This window comes from Jaculus jaculus, chromosome 1 (assembly GCF_020740685.1).
Source record: "Jaculus jaculus isolate mJacJac1 chromosome 1, mJacJac1.mat.Y.cur, whole genome shotgun sequence".
Taxonomy (NCBI): domain Eukaryota; kingdom Metazoa; phylum Chordata; class Mammalia; order Rodentia; family Dipodidae; genus Jaculus; species Jaculus jaculus.
Window position 1 is genome coordinate 108,850,795 of NC_059102.1, and position 14,673 is coordinate 108,865,467.

Genomic DNA, 14,673 nt, shown 5'->3' on the forward strand with positions numbered 1-14,673 from the left:
GATGTGTGAACCCCCTTGTGCATCCGGATTATGTGGGTCCTGGAGAGTTGAACCTGGGTCATTGGTTTTGCAGGCAAATGCCTTAACTGCTAAGCCACACCTCCAGCCCTTACCTATGCTTTTAAAATATCAACGCTATTCTCAGAACCAACCTTATTAATACCATCACTTTGAACTGTCTTGAATATCATATTCCTTGTTTATTTTTATTTATTTATTTGAGAGCAACAGAGACAGAAAGAGGCAGAGAGAGAGAGAGAGAGCGGGGGGGGGGGGGGAGAATGGGCACACCAGGGTCTCCAGCCACTGCAAATGAACTCCAGACGCATGTGCCCCCTTGTGCATTTGGCTTATGTGGGTCCTGGGGAATTGAGCCTCGAACCGGGGTCCTTAGGCTTCACAGGTAAGCGCTTAACAGCTAAGCCATCTCTCCAGCCCTATATTTCATCTTATATGTATCAAAACTTATACTTAACAATGAGCTCTGGGTTGCAATAAAGGACTTATTTTTGCACCTGTCTTTAAATCTTTGTCCGTCAACTCAACAAAGACACATACAAGCGCTACCCAGCACCATTTTTTAAAGAAGCTGCCTTTTCGCCAGTGAGTCTTTTGGCATTTTGGTCAAAAATTAGATGGCTCCGGCTGCATTACTCTATACCTAGTCTTACTTTTTTTTTTTTGTTTTGTTTTCTTTTTTTGACTTCACTTATACCTGGGTGGTGTGCAGGGCCACTTTTCCCCAGACTGAGGCACGAGGCCAGGATCTCTGCCGCTCCTCCCCTCACTCACATCCTTGGGCTTCTGCTTACACCATCTCTTTTGCTGGAAGTCTCTTCTAGAATCATCTGCCAGCTTAAAGCACTCACATTCACGGGACAAGCCTTGCCTTCCCTTCTTTCCAGATGTCCTCTGATTATACTCTCCCAGCAAATGGTCTGCATCTGGTGGCTGGGACTGCACCAGGAAAGGCTACTCTGATAGGGCCTCTGGGGACAGCGAGCATATGGACCCATAAGCTAGAGGGAAGGCTTGGGGCCTAGCAGTTGTGACTGCTTCTCCACCCACCTGCCCCACACCGCACTTCCTCTGCAGTGCAGTCTGGTGTTCACGGGTGGGGGTGGGGGGAAGGGAGGGAAATGACAAAGCCCCGGAGGCATGCTGTGGAAGTGAACACCTCCCACCTCAGGCTACTGGTTCCTCCTGTCCCCTAGTTCCTTTGCTCTCAGAGACCCTGCTCAGTGGGGGGCGGGGAGGGGTGCAGGTTCTGTGGGTAACTTCCTTTCCTGGTAACAGGGCCTGGACTTCAGCTTCAGTCTCATCCCTGTCCTGGCTGAACAGTGGGACTGCTGGACCAGATCCTCCAGCCTGTAAGGCAGTGGCCCCTGGGGAAGGGGTGACAGCTGTGCTGCGGAGCCAGGAACCCGATACCAGTGGTGGGCCCCAGACCCCTGGCAGAGCAGGCTCCCTCCCAGCGGCAGTCTCAGACATTCCTACTGGCCCTTCCCTGCTGCAGCAGCCTTGCCGTTATGGTACCCCACAGCCCTAGCTCATCTCTGAAGGGGATGGCACAATTCCAATTCAAGTCAGCAACTTACACATTCTTTTTCTTTATTATTATTATTTGTTTTGAGACCTCGTTTGGCTATAGGGGGATTTGTCTGTGCTGGGATTAGAGGTGTGTGCCCCCAAGGTTCCCACTCTCCTTCCCTGTGCATGCACCCACAGGCCAGGCCAGCCCTCTCCATCTGTCCTTGAGCTGGGTGAGTGGGTGCTTGCAGGACAGGCATTTTTCATTCAGGCTCCTGGTTCAGAGAGGAGGAGGCAGCTCAGCTCAGCTCAGAGCTCTCAAGTCCCCCAGTGCATCGCAATATCAAGGGTCCACAACCTCTGCATACGTGGCCCAGCACCACTATTTGAACAAAAGCTACTCAGAATTGTAAGGTGCAGAGGTGGCAGAGCAGCCCTGGTCTGGGGTGGGGGGCAGAGCCCTCCTTTGCAGGGAGGAGGAAGGCCAGAGGGTACTCTTTATCCAGCAGCCACTATGCTCCACCACATGGTTTTGGGGTGATTTCTGGTGAAGCAGGAATGTGAAGTTCAGGCTAGTGCTAGGCCCTGGGCTGGCCTCAGGCTTCCTGGTCATTTCCTTCAGAGGAGGGCCCCTCACTGCCTTGAATTGTCTTTGGATTTCCAGGCAGACATCACCTTTCACCCTCCTGTGTGCTCCATGGAAGACTGACCTTAGGGTGACTACGCCTAGACCGCCTTCCTACTCTCTCCCCTGTCATGGAAACCATTTTTAGTAATAGAGCCTCAGCACAGGTGTGCAGGCAAGCCCTGGTACAAGGTGCTTGCCCACTGGGACCCCAGGCCAACCGGGGATGGGCTCTGAGAGCCTCTCAAGGTGCTTAGTGAGGGGCAATCAAGAGCCCAGTGTGCCAAGCCCTTGAGTTCATATCATGATTCATGGGGGGGGGAACAGGGGGGGCGGTGTCTGCCTGGGCTTGTACTGGAACAGGTGTGGCCCCAGCCCTGGGCAGGAGCCTCAAGTGCCTGAGGGATTTCAGAGTGTGCCCCCACCCCATGTATGGAGTGGCTTACAACAATGGGCCCAGTTGGCACTTCTGAGGGACTGCTGCCTAGAGAAACAGACACCCAGAAAACACAGGCCCTGCATCCAGGGCACCACAGGGACAAGTGGCTGAGGCTCGGAGCCAAAGGGCCAGCGAGTAACTCTTAGGAACACTGATAATAGGGAACTTATGTCCTATAGTTGAGCAGCTGTTTGTCACAGTGACATTCTTTATACTCAAACAGGAGGCTCCATGACCCTGTCTCAAAAATACCAAATTTCCACAAAACATATATGTCTCAGAGAATGTTCCAAATGACCCTAGAAAGAACGCACTCCTGGCTGCCTGCATTCTAAAGTGCTCTGTGGGAGCCATGTGACAGGCTGACATTCCTAGGCGAGTGACCTGAAGAGAGAAGCCAACTAGCAGCTTTACAGTGTTTAGATGGGAGACAGACCTAGGCAGAGCCAGGGCCTTGTCCAGGGTCACACAGAGTGGGGCTCGGGGGCTGGACTGCTGGCCCATGCTCTACCTCTTGGGCTTGCCAGCAAGAGTAGAGAAGCCTCTGGGAAGACGTGTCAGGTCAGCTGTCCCCCTCCCCCTCGTCCTCACTGGCACAGCCTTCGGGCACCGCTCTGCTCCTGGATGCCTGCTGCTCCAAGTACGCGGCCTTCAGCCTCTCCAGTTCCCGTAGCTCGGCCTCCAGCTGCTCCCGGTGGGCTGCCCGGAGCTGCCGCAGCTGCTTCATGGGAAAGGGGTTCATGTCGTTGAAGGCCATGCTCATCAGCTTCCTGCAAGGAGGGCACAGTCAGCCCAAGCTGAGCCCTGGCCTTGCGAAGAAGCTCTCCTTCTAGGGAGGAGATGGGGGCTAAGATGACTGTTTCCGGAACCCCACAGATTGGTACTGAGGCAGGAGGGAGCTCTGCAGAGCCCCCAACCCAGAAGAGAAGAGCTGGTCAAGGTGGCTTCCTAGAGGTGACATGGGAGCTGAGTTCTGAAGAATGATAGTGGACCAGGCTCAAGATGGTAGTGTGGTGCAAGAAGTGACCGGGAGGCATTCTAAACAGGAAAAACTGAGAGGAAAAAGCCTGCAGTGGGGTTGTTTTAGGGCTGGGGAATCTGAATGTCACGTGAGGGGCAGACAGACAGCAGGACTTCAAAGCTGTGAGAGAGGGTGCAGGGTGGGGGTGGGGGTGGGGCTGCAGGGGGCAGAGCAGGCTCACCGACTGTCACAAATGGTCTTGGAGAAGAAGCGCAGGTATTGGTAGATCTCCAGGCTGTCCTGCAGCCGCAGGATCTCTTCCTCATTGTACTTGAAGATGGCCAGAGCATAGCGGAACACCACCTGGGACACAGGGGGTGCTCAGATGGGGTGTGGAGGCAGACCCCAGAAACCCCAAGCAGTGCGGGGTTCCTGGCAGGCTACAGAGTAGAGGCCTGGAGGCACAAGGTGTCTGGGTGGCCAGAGGGCTGGGAGAGATGGAAGATCCCAGCAAGGGCACAGCTTGAAACCCAGGACTTTAGCTGAGTCTCAGTTCAACCCCCATTTCTCCCACTGAGGCATGAAGGAGCACTTCTCTCTTGGAGCGGAGGAGCACTTCTCTCTTGGAGCGGAGGGGCCAGTGCCAGTAGTGCCTTCCCTGGGGTCCTCTCAAGGTCATGGCAGGGCTTGGCCCACCCGAGCTCTAGCCTCCTCAGTTGCAGGGCACATCTTCAGAGGCAGGGCCTCTGCTTTCTCTCCTGCGCACCGAACACTTTGCAAAGCTGTGCTCTCAAGTGTTCCCAATGGCCCTGACAGGTCACAGTCTTCCTATTCTCCAGGGGCAGAGTAGAGACCAGGGCTGAGGGGCCTGGCTGTACTCACCTTGGTCCCCTCATACAGGAAGGCATCCCAGACCCGCAGGAGGATGTCGCTGATGAGACAGTCAGCGAAGACCACGAGGAACCAGTTGAAGGTGATGAGAGAGAGGTCCACGTGGTGCTGGCCCAGGTGCGCCATCAGTCGAGGCAGCTTTTCCGAGAGCAGGTCTCGGAGCACCCGCTGGTCTACCTGCATGGCGGTGAGGACTTGTCACCGGTGCTGCCTCTCCACTCCTCAGCGACTGTCGGTCCCCCTGTGGCCCAGAGCTTCTGGGTGGGTCTGCTTTGCACCTGGGGACTGGGTGCAGTGACATATCCCTGTGGCTCCCGCACTCTGGGCTGGGCATTGTCTGTATACAAGTCCTTGGTCCCTCTGCCCCTAGGCTGTTTCTCTACACCCACAGTGGTTCTAAGATGCTCAGTGGATACTTGGAGTGAGGCCTGGACAGGTGTGGTGAGGAGCCACAGGGTATGCCACACTGGACGGCAGGAACAGCCTCGAAGCTGATGCCATGACTACGGCTGTCAGTGACCTCTCCTGGTGTCCTCAGCATGCCTGTCCTTGTTCACTGGCCCTTACTCATTACTCCTGGCTCAAAGACATAGCTTTTAGAGCTCCCCACTCCTCAGCAATCCTCCTATCTTTGTCCCCCTGTGCTCCGCCTTGTCCAAGGCTGTGGCTGGCTCGACTCTCCCCTACCCAAGTCCTTCCAGGCTCCAATGCCCCCATGGTGAGCACCCAGCACTCCCTCCCTTCCCAGCCCAGAATCAGGTCAGCTGCAAAGGCCAGGGTCCTGCTCAAGGCCCCAGGCGACCCACTGGGATCCAAGATGCCTCTGAACTGTTGAAGGATGTGTGGGTGAGCTGAAGGGCCACCCGAGATCTACATCAGGACACAACAGGGTGTGGTGGCGCGTTCCTTTAATCCCAGCACTCAGGAGGCAGAGGTAGGGGTTTAGGCTAGCCTGGGACTACAGGGTGAGTTCTAGGTCAGGCTGAGCTAGAGTGAGACCCTGCTCTGAAAGACCAAAAATGTTAGGTAAGGGGGCTGGAGACATGGCTTTGTGGTTAAGGCACTTGCCTGCAATGCCAAAGAACCCAGGTTCGATTTTCCAGGACCCATGTAAAGTCAGATGCACAAGGTGGCGCATGCATTTGGAGTTTGTGGCAGCTACAGTCCCTGGCACGCCCATTTTCCCTCCTCCTCTCTTGCATAAATAAATAAATAAAATATTAAAAAAAAAAAAAAAACCAGGTGAGGGACATACAGAGGTGTTTTTACACAGAATCTTACTTTAGTCCTGACTGACCTGGAACTAATAGTGATCTGCCTACTCAACCTCCACAATGCTGGGCTTAAACGAGTGAGCCATTATACCCAGCACACTACTGGTTTGACTGTGGCAAATTCTCTACTATTAAGTAAAAAAAGCAAGCTCCACACTGAGTGGTACAATGCATCCCCATTTCACATGTTAAGATGGCACACTCCCTAGCCTGCCCTGTAGCCAGCGACAGCGCTAAGATGCAGTTCTGGCTGAAGACTTGAGCAGAAAGTTCAGGCTAGAGAGGAGACTCCAGCTTTTCTTCCCCGCTTCTTCTAGTGCAGAACATGGCTATGAAGATGAAAGTCCCGGCAGGGATGGCAGAGCGGGGAGCTAGGAGTCTGACCCCTGCTGGCATCAAGGAGCAGGTAACCATGTGAAGCCACTCTTGGCCCTTTCCCTTCCACGCAGCCAGAAGCTCTTCTCAGCAGATACCTTACAAGCCTGCTGTTGAGTCCTAAGCTGGTCCTGGCCCTGTCTCCTGAGAACTGCATCTATTCTCACTCCACCACCCAAGAAGGGAATGGGGGTCAGGTTTTGGTGGCACAACGGATGAGGGGCAGCACGTGCTGCAGAGCCTGGGAGGAAAGAGGGCTGAGCTGGAGATGACTGCATCCATGCTCCCTGTTTCTGTGAAGTGATCTTCTATTCCCATTCTAACCAACCGAGCTAACCAGCCACACTCATCATCTATTCCCATTCTAAAGTGACCTAGCCTGGAGACCAGAGAGGTGATAACATACGCTGAGGTCAAACAGCCACCCAGTGGGCTCTGAACCCTGCTCTGCATGAATCCAGGGGCACAAGGCAACAGTGGGGACAGGGATGCTTCCAGCTGGATGCCACAAACCCATATGAGCGTGTGAATTGTGAATACAGGGATTATCTTTTTTTGGGGGGGGGTGTTTCGAGGTAGGGTCTCACTGTAGCCCAGGCTGACCTGGAATTCACTATGAAGTCTCAGGGTAGCCTTGAACTCACGGCGTTCCTCATACCTCTGCCTCCCGAGTGCTGGGATTAAAGGCATGTGCCACCACACTGGGAAGGATTATCGCTCTTATTCCTACTCCCTCTCCTATCCCATTTACCCGTGGTATTAAATTCTTGGCTGGCAAACAGCAAGGGATGACTCTTCTTCCTCCCCTTCCCAGAAAGCACTGTTTCCAGTGACATCACTACTAGACTAACACCAGTCTGTCTCATGGGCGGGACCCCATCAACCTTACAGGCAGACCCTCAGCTCACCAGGGCCTCCAGCACTTGCAGGGAGGCACTGTGGGCCCTATGCAGAAGGAAAGGTGGGGACTGAGGATCTGTGGGCTCGGGAGGGCTGCTCCATGAGGCTGCCTACCTTCGCTCCCCCACCCTGCTCACCTGAGACGCAATCAATGTCTTGCTATAGTAGTCGGCTGGCAGGATGGTCTCCACAATGGCTACCAGGCACCAGAAGGCACTCTCCTCATCCTCCAAGACCAGCAGGGCTATGGCTGCCAGCCTGCAGAGAAGAGAGTCCTGGAGTGACCCCCAGCAGCCACAGGCCTGTGGAAGAGCAACTCCCTGGGTCCTTGTGGTGGTTTGATTCAGGTGTCCCCCATAAACTTAGGTGTTCTGAATGCTAGGTTCCCAGCTGATGGAGATTTGGGAACTAACGCCTTCTGGAGGTGGTGTATTGTTGGGGATGGGCTTATGGGTGTTATAGCCAGTTTCCCCTTGCCAGTGTTGGGCACACTCTCCTGTTATGTTGGCCAGAGTAATGTCCACTCTCTGCTCATGCCATCATTTTCCCTGCCATCATAGAGCTTCCCTCTTGAGCCTGAAAGCCAAAATAAACCTCTTTTTCCCACAAGCTGCTCTTGGTTTGGTGATTTCTACCAGCAATGTAAACCTGACTGCAACAGTAAAGTGGTACTGAGGAGTGGAATTGCTGTTAGACACCTCACTGTGTGGCTTTGGCCTTTTGAAGCTGATTTTCAAGAGGAATGTGGGAGGATTTGAAATCTTGGCCTAAGAGATGCCTTGCAGTGCTGTAAGTACAGCTTGATGGACTATCTGGTCAGAGTTGAAAGACCTGAATGCAGTAAGAACTATGGACTGTGAGGTTTGGCTTATGAGGATGAGAAAGAGCTTTGCTTGGACTGGGCTAGCAGTTTGTGTGAAAAGCTTGTTGTTATGCTCGTGTCCTGAGAAGTTGTGCAGGGTTGCTTTGCATAGAAATGACCTGGTGTGAGCAGAGGCATATGGCACAGGAAAAAAAAAAAAAAAAATCTATGGGTGAACTGCTTCCTGTTCAGCTGCAATTGAGAGATTACAACTTTTGAGACTGGGCCAGCTGACCTGCATTGGGACAACAGGAAGAATGCAGACTCTTTTGAAAGGGGCCTGAGTGCTCAAGGAGTATCCTGTTCTTCAAAGTCTCCTTTATTCTTCCCTGGATTAACAAATTGGCACCCTACCTGGTATTATGTAGTATAAGAAATGCAGGAAAGAGAAGGTCATTGAGTTTGCAACACTGTCTTGTTTTTTGGAAATGGCCGTGGGCAGTGTGAAGCAGGTTTGCTGGATGCCTGCATGGAGACGCCATGAGGCCATGAGGATGAACCATGGCTTGCAGTGGAGACCCAGTAGAGATGCTGGGACCATGAGAACGGCTGCAAAGGAAAGCTGCCAGTCCCGGTCAAATTTTCCAGGACTGTGAGTAGCCTAGCTGGAGGGGCGGAATTGGAATGCCAGAGACTTGTTGCTGGTTAGAATTATCGGACTTGGAGATGTGTCACTAACTAGAGTTGTTGGACTGGCAGCTACAGAGTTTGATGTTTGCCCTGCTTGTTTTACCTCATATTGGCTGAAGATTTCTTTGCTATGCCCAATGCCATCTTTTGCAGTGTGAATGTTTATTCTGTGCCATTATGGGATTTGGGAGTATTTTTTGGTATTATGGCTCAGCTAAAAGACCGTGGACCATGGGGATGTTTGAATATCATTGGAATTGATAAAAACTATAGGGACTTTTAAAGTTGGACTGAATGCATTGTATTTTATATCATGTATGGATATCAGTTTATGGAGACCATGGGTGGAATATGCTGGTTTGATTCAGGTGTCCCCCATAAACTTACATGTTCTGAATGCTAGGTTCCCAGCTGATGGACATTTGGGAATTAATGCCTCCTGGAGGGAGTATATTGTTAGGGGCACGCTTATGGGTGTTATAGCCAGTTTCCCCATGCCAGTGTTTGGCACACTCTCCTGTTGCTATTGTCCACCTTATGTTGGCTAGGGGGTGATGTCCACCCTTTGCTCATGCCATCATTTTCCCCTGCCATCATGGAGCTCCCCCTTGAGTCTGTAATCCAAAATAAACCTCTTTTTTCCCACAAGCTGCTGTTGGTTGGGTGATTTCTACCAGCAATGGGAACCTGACTGTAACAGTCCTGGAGCGGAGCCCTCTCACAAGGCCAAGGTCCCGTCCCACTCCCTAGCCAGAGTGGTGTTCGTGATACCTAGGAGGAGACCCTGACACTGCTTTGGGTAGGGTCACCAGGGTGACTTCCAGCAGAACGAGGAACGATTTAGAACAGTGGCTCTGGAGTGAAAGGTTAGGTGTGGGTCAGGGTTTTGGTTTTGCTGCTTCCTGGGGAACAGTGAGCAAGTTACCTACCATTTCTGTGCCTTAATTTCCTCATAAACATTACAGGGCCATGTGGGGATGAGCAGTCACCACAGTTGTGGCTAGTCTAGTGCCTGGCATATAGCCAGCTCTTTGTAAATGTCAGCTGTCTTCACCTTCATAGTGGTGAGGTAAAAATCTGGTAGGTGTACTGTAGAGGTCACTGTCCAAGTGAGAGCAGACCCAGTACCCTCTGACATCAAGGGTAAGAGAATCTTCAGGCTGAGCAGGGACATGCTCCTGGAAGAAGCACTCCCATCTTCCCTGGCAGAATCAGTCTAAGATCAGTTTCCAGCATGTCCTCCATGGACCCTGGTAAACAGCTACATGCAATGGGGGTCCCACATGCAGACATTCAGGGGATACTGCCTGTCCCAGCCCCTCCTTGATGCTCAGGGTCTCAGTAAAACCTGCAGGACACCCTGCAGCAACAAGCCCCCATGGGACTCTAATCCAGGATGATCGTGGGGGCCACAGAGCCCCTACCACACACCACACTCAGCAAGGCCTTGGGGCAGCTGTGCTCCTCAGAGCACCTGTAGGGAGAGGGTCTGTAACAGTGAGTCACGAATAATTCTCTCTGGACTTACATAGCCTTTGGTTTTTACTTTAATTAAAAAGATTTTTTTTTTTTTTTGATCCAGGCGTGGTGGCTCATGCCTTTAATCCCAGCCCTCAGGAGGCAGAGGTAGGAGGTTGCTGAGAGTTCAAGGCCACCCTGACACTACGTAGTTAATTCCAGGTCAGCCTGGACCAGAGTGAGACCCTACCTCAAAAAACAAACAAAAAAAGATCTTTTTGAGTCGGGCATGGTGGCGCACACCTTTAATCCTAGCACTTGGGATGCAGAGGCAGGAGGATCGCCGTGAGTTTGTGGCCACCCTGTGACTCCATAGTGAATTCCAGGTCAGCCTGGATTAGAGTGAGACCCTACCTCGAAAAACAAAAAGCAAAAAATTTAAGTGCCAGGGATGGGATACTTTCAAGTGAGTTATTGGCCAGGGTGGTCCCTGATGCCCCTAAAACATTATAGGCCATTACAAGGCTCTTGGTTTCCCTCTAGAACTAGATGGTAAGATCCTATTGCTGAAGATTCCATATGCCTGGGCTGTGGATCACTGAGAAATCAAGCTGGAGCTCAACTGAAAACCTCTTCCCTGTGAACCAGCTGACAAAAAGCTGGAAAAAAAACTGTGTGGCATGCAGCCGTATGGGAGAGCAGTCATCAGCAGTGGTAAACAGCAGTGGACACTGAAAGCCTGAAGTTTGGCCAGCCAGGCCAAATGAGCCAACAGGTACAAGAGTGGCATCTCTGTTATGGGAGAAACCAACCACTCTCTAATTGGACTGGAGGCCACTCCATAGGAGGGAATAAATGCCTGGTACCGAAAACCTAGTTAAAAGCCTATAGCAGGGGAGGTCGTGGGCCCTAGAGGAGTAACACCTGCTATTGTCTGGCTTAATATATACATTATGTTCACCAAACTGCTCCATAGCACTTTTATTAATGTTCTTACCCATATATTAATTTTTTTCTCACTTCTGTTTAGAGAAGCTTCTATTTTCAGATGGTGGTGACCACTGGAATGACAGAGCAGTGTTTAACACTGAGACATCTCTATCACTCCTTCCAAGGTTCAGGATCCATTGTGGAAGAGGTGGCAGAAAGACATTTGGCAGAAACAGCCAAAGGAAGGGTAGAACTGCTTACAATGCAATCTTCCAGACACAAAATGGCCTGGATATCCATGACCTCACAGTGCCTGGTACTGCCTACACAAGACCCTCATAATAGGAAAAAAAGATGATGACACCAAAATAAAAGAAACTAATTGAGAGGGAGAGAGGATATGATGGAGGGTGGATTTATGAAGGGGAGAGTAGAGGAAGGGAGGGAATTATGGTTTATTGTCTATAATTGTGGAAGTTGTCAATAAAAAAGTTTACACAATTTTTTTTAAAAGATGGTACAGTCAGTTGATGGCAGAGTGAGAATTGAACCCATGACTCCACCTTAGCCCACCCAATCCACTGGAGCTTCAGTACAATCACACATCAGGAGTTGCTGTCACTATTGGTTTAGACCTCTGTACACATTAAAAGGTCAGTTGTTGGAGGCTAGTCCCCACCAGGGCTGCTATGTGACTCCAAACCAAGCAGGCCTGCAAAGTTGGTATGTGAAGATGGGGAAAGGATAGAAAGCAGTCCATTTATTTTCACAAATGCTCTAAGTGCTGCTAAACAACACTACATTATCTGTCAACACATGAACAAACCCAATTTGTTGCCTTAGGGGCAGGATCTGTTAGGACACAACACATGCAGTTCTGATACTGGCCACTAGATGACAATTTAGACAAGCTCAAGAGTCTTGTAGCTTCAAAACACACCTCACTTTCCACATCTGAACAGGCTCTATATTTTATACATAGCTTTCTGTTTAAAGCAACAGTATAAATTTTTCCATGAATACCAATTACATGTGATTGCATATCAATTTAAGTAAAGGTGAGAGAAAAATATTAAAACCAACTCTCTGGGTGTCCTCACCTCTCATTTAGCTATCCCCTGTGTCTTTGTGCCCAGTGTTGTCTCCTGTACAACAGAAGAAGAGAAGATCCCCTTCTGTGAGGTCAGCATTAAGGCCCTTCTGCTACAGGACCTTTCCTTGCCTCTATAACATGGGCTGACTTCCAACACCCTCATCTGCCCCCACATCTTGAAGAGATTGCACAGGCCAGGAAAAAGGTTTGGGTGACTCAGCATCCCATCTGCCACAGGTCCCACTGGGAGTGAGGATGGGTTATAGGGAGGGCTGGTCGTGAGGCCAGAGTCCACAGTCAGCTGTCCAGGTCATCATGCATAAGGAAACTGTGGGCAGAAGCCCTGGCCCTCAGCTTGACCTGTGCCCACATGTGGTCAAGTGGCAGGTAGGACATACCCTCAGTAAGTACTGCTTTACTTGACCTTCGTATGAAGTTCAAGAATTACTACTCATGCTAATCGCACAGCTTCTGGCTCCCACCATAGCTATTCTACTTCTTTTCTCTATTTTTGATGGTACTGGGGATTGAACTCAGGACTTTGTACACAATAGGCCTCTCCTCTACTACTGAGTTATATCCCCAGTCCCTTCCCTTCTTTTTTCTTATTTTTAGTTTTTAGAGGTAGGGTTTCACTCTAGCCCAGGCTGACCTGGAATTAACTGCATAGTCTCAGGGTGACTTGAACTCACAGTGATCCTCCTACCTCTGCCTCCCAATGCTGGGATGAAAGGTGTGCACACTTGGGTCCCCTTCTTCTTCTTTTTATTTTTTTTCCAAATATTTTTATTTGCAAGCAGAGAGAGAGACATTGGGAGAGACAGGCCAAGAGAGGAATATGAATGGGTGTGCCAGAGCCTCTTTCCACTGCAAAAGAATTCAAGATGCCTGAACTAATTTTGTGCATCTAGCTTTATGTAAGTACTGGGAAATCAAATCATTGTTAGGCTTTGCAGGCAAGGGTCTCAACCAGTAAGCCACCTTCAAGCTCCCTTCCCTTCTTTTTGAGGAACTAAGTTACCCAGGCAGACCTTGAACTTGTGACCCTCTTGCTTCAGCCTTCTGAGTAGCTGAGATTACAGGCTTGCATTACTAGGCCTGGCTCCTTCACAGCTTTTCTGTCTGTTTACTTGTTTGTTTCTTTACCTCCCTCCATTTTTGTTTTACAAGGTAGGGTTTCACTGTAGCCCAGGCTAACCTGGAATTCACTATGTTGTCTCAGGCTGGCTAACTCATGGTGATCCTTCTACCTCTGTCTCCTGAGTGCTAGGATTAAAGACACGTGCTGCCACGCCCAGCCACAGTTACTCTTTTTTGTTGTTGTTTTGTTTTTGAGGTAGGGTCTCACTCTAGCCCAAGCTGACCTGAAATTCTCAGGGTGGCCTTGAACTCATGGCGATCCTCTTACCTCTGTCTCCTGAGTTCTGGGATTAAAGGCATGTACCACTATGCCTAGCCTTCACAGCTATTCTTTTTTTTTTTTTTTTTTAAGATTTTGTTTTTTTAATTTATTAGAGACAGAGAAAGAGGAAGAGAGAGACAGACAGGGAGGGAGTAGGCATGCCAGGGCCTCTAGCTACTGCAAGCAAACTCCAGATGCATGCGCCACCATGTACATCTGGCTTATGTGGGACCTGGAGAATTGAACCTGGGTTCTTTGGTTTTGCAGGCAAGTGCCTTAACTGCTAAGCTATCTCTCCAGCCCCCACAGCTATTCTTAAAAAAGCTTCACAAGTTTTTTCCTTCTGGAATTTAACATGGTCAAATGGACATGAATAGTTTTGTTGGGTTGAGTTATTGATTCTGCATCCCTTCTGCTACAGGTCCCACTGGGAGTGAGGATTGGGGATTTCTACAGACACTGCCTATCCCAGACATCTGGGTAGCATATCCTAACAGTTTTTCTGAGGGGGTTTGGAGTGAGAGGCATTACTTTTGATGTTCAACTCAGAATTCCTAATAACTACATATACATGCTCAATTTCACTTAAATTTCAGCTGAAAATAAAGAGTATAGAAAATCTTAGCCCTTGGGACCCTTTCAAATTTGAGTGAGGACATTCTGAACACTGATTCTGTGTTAAATAAATGTCACACATCACCTATTCTGAAAAAAGAGAACAGCTTATGTAAATTTTGCTTGAGGATCCATGTGCTTAAATTACATTGTCAAGACTTGCTTTGAGATTATGCAAGTTCTGTGGAGATAACTAGGGTGCTCATGAGTGTTCCCTCAGTTTTGGAGTGGGTGGCCATACCAGACCAAGTGGCTCCAATCCTCATACCCTATCCCTTCCTCTTCCCTGATGGATGAAGCCAAATGGAAGGTAACTCAAGCTGGAATCTCTGGAATTTCAGACCTGGACATGAGAGTTCCAGGGCAGTCAATAAGGAATGGAGACACTGAAGGACAGCCTTGGTGGATCCTAAATGTCCAAAGAATGAATGTCCAGAGGCTGTGCCATTGAGAGGAGAAGGATGTGCAGAATGATAGTCAGAGCCCATGCCGCTGCAGAGAGCTATGGAGTGCCAAGGTGCCTACCCCAGGGGATGGTGCCCACAGGAAGCCTGGAGAGCACAGCCAAGGCTGTGCACTTTCCTCCTTGGCTATCTGACTCCAAATCATTTACAAACTCCCCTTGTCCCTGGACTCTCTGTTTCACCTGTGCACATGATCTTTATCTAGCCAGTTTGGCTGCATGTGA

General features: G+C 50.2%; 1 protein-coding gene and 1 non-coding gene across 2 annotated transcripts in view; both read right to left on the reverse strand.

The window, feature by feature from the left end:
- Positions 1-438: 438 nt before the first annotated feature.
- On the reverse strand, positions 439-565 carry LOC123457910. Its single transcript, XR_006635263.1, has one exon. It is a non-coding gene; the product is annotated as a small nucleolar RNA SNORA40 (small nucleolar RNA).
- A 1,029-nt stretch (positions 566-1,594) lies between these two features.
- Positions 1,595-14,673, reverse strand: part of Tbc1d2 (TBC1 domain family member 2) — a 57,621-nt gene continuing 44,542 nt past the window's right edge. Inside the window, exons 11-14 of the mRNA XM_004656953.2 lie at positions 7,133-7,253; positions 4,438-4,623; positions 3,797-3,918; positions 1,595-3,364 (exon numbers count right to left, since the gene is read on the reverse strand). Of these exons, the coding sequence (XP_004657010.2) occupies positions 3,157-3,364; positions 3,797-3,918; positions 4,438-4,623; positions 7,133-7,253 (637 nt within the window). The 3' untranslated portion in view covers positions 1,595-3,156. The remainder of the gene's footprint in view (positions 3,365-3,796; positions 3,919-4,437; positions 4,624-7,132; positions 7,254-14,673) is intronic.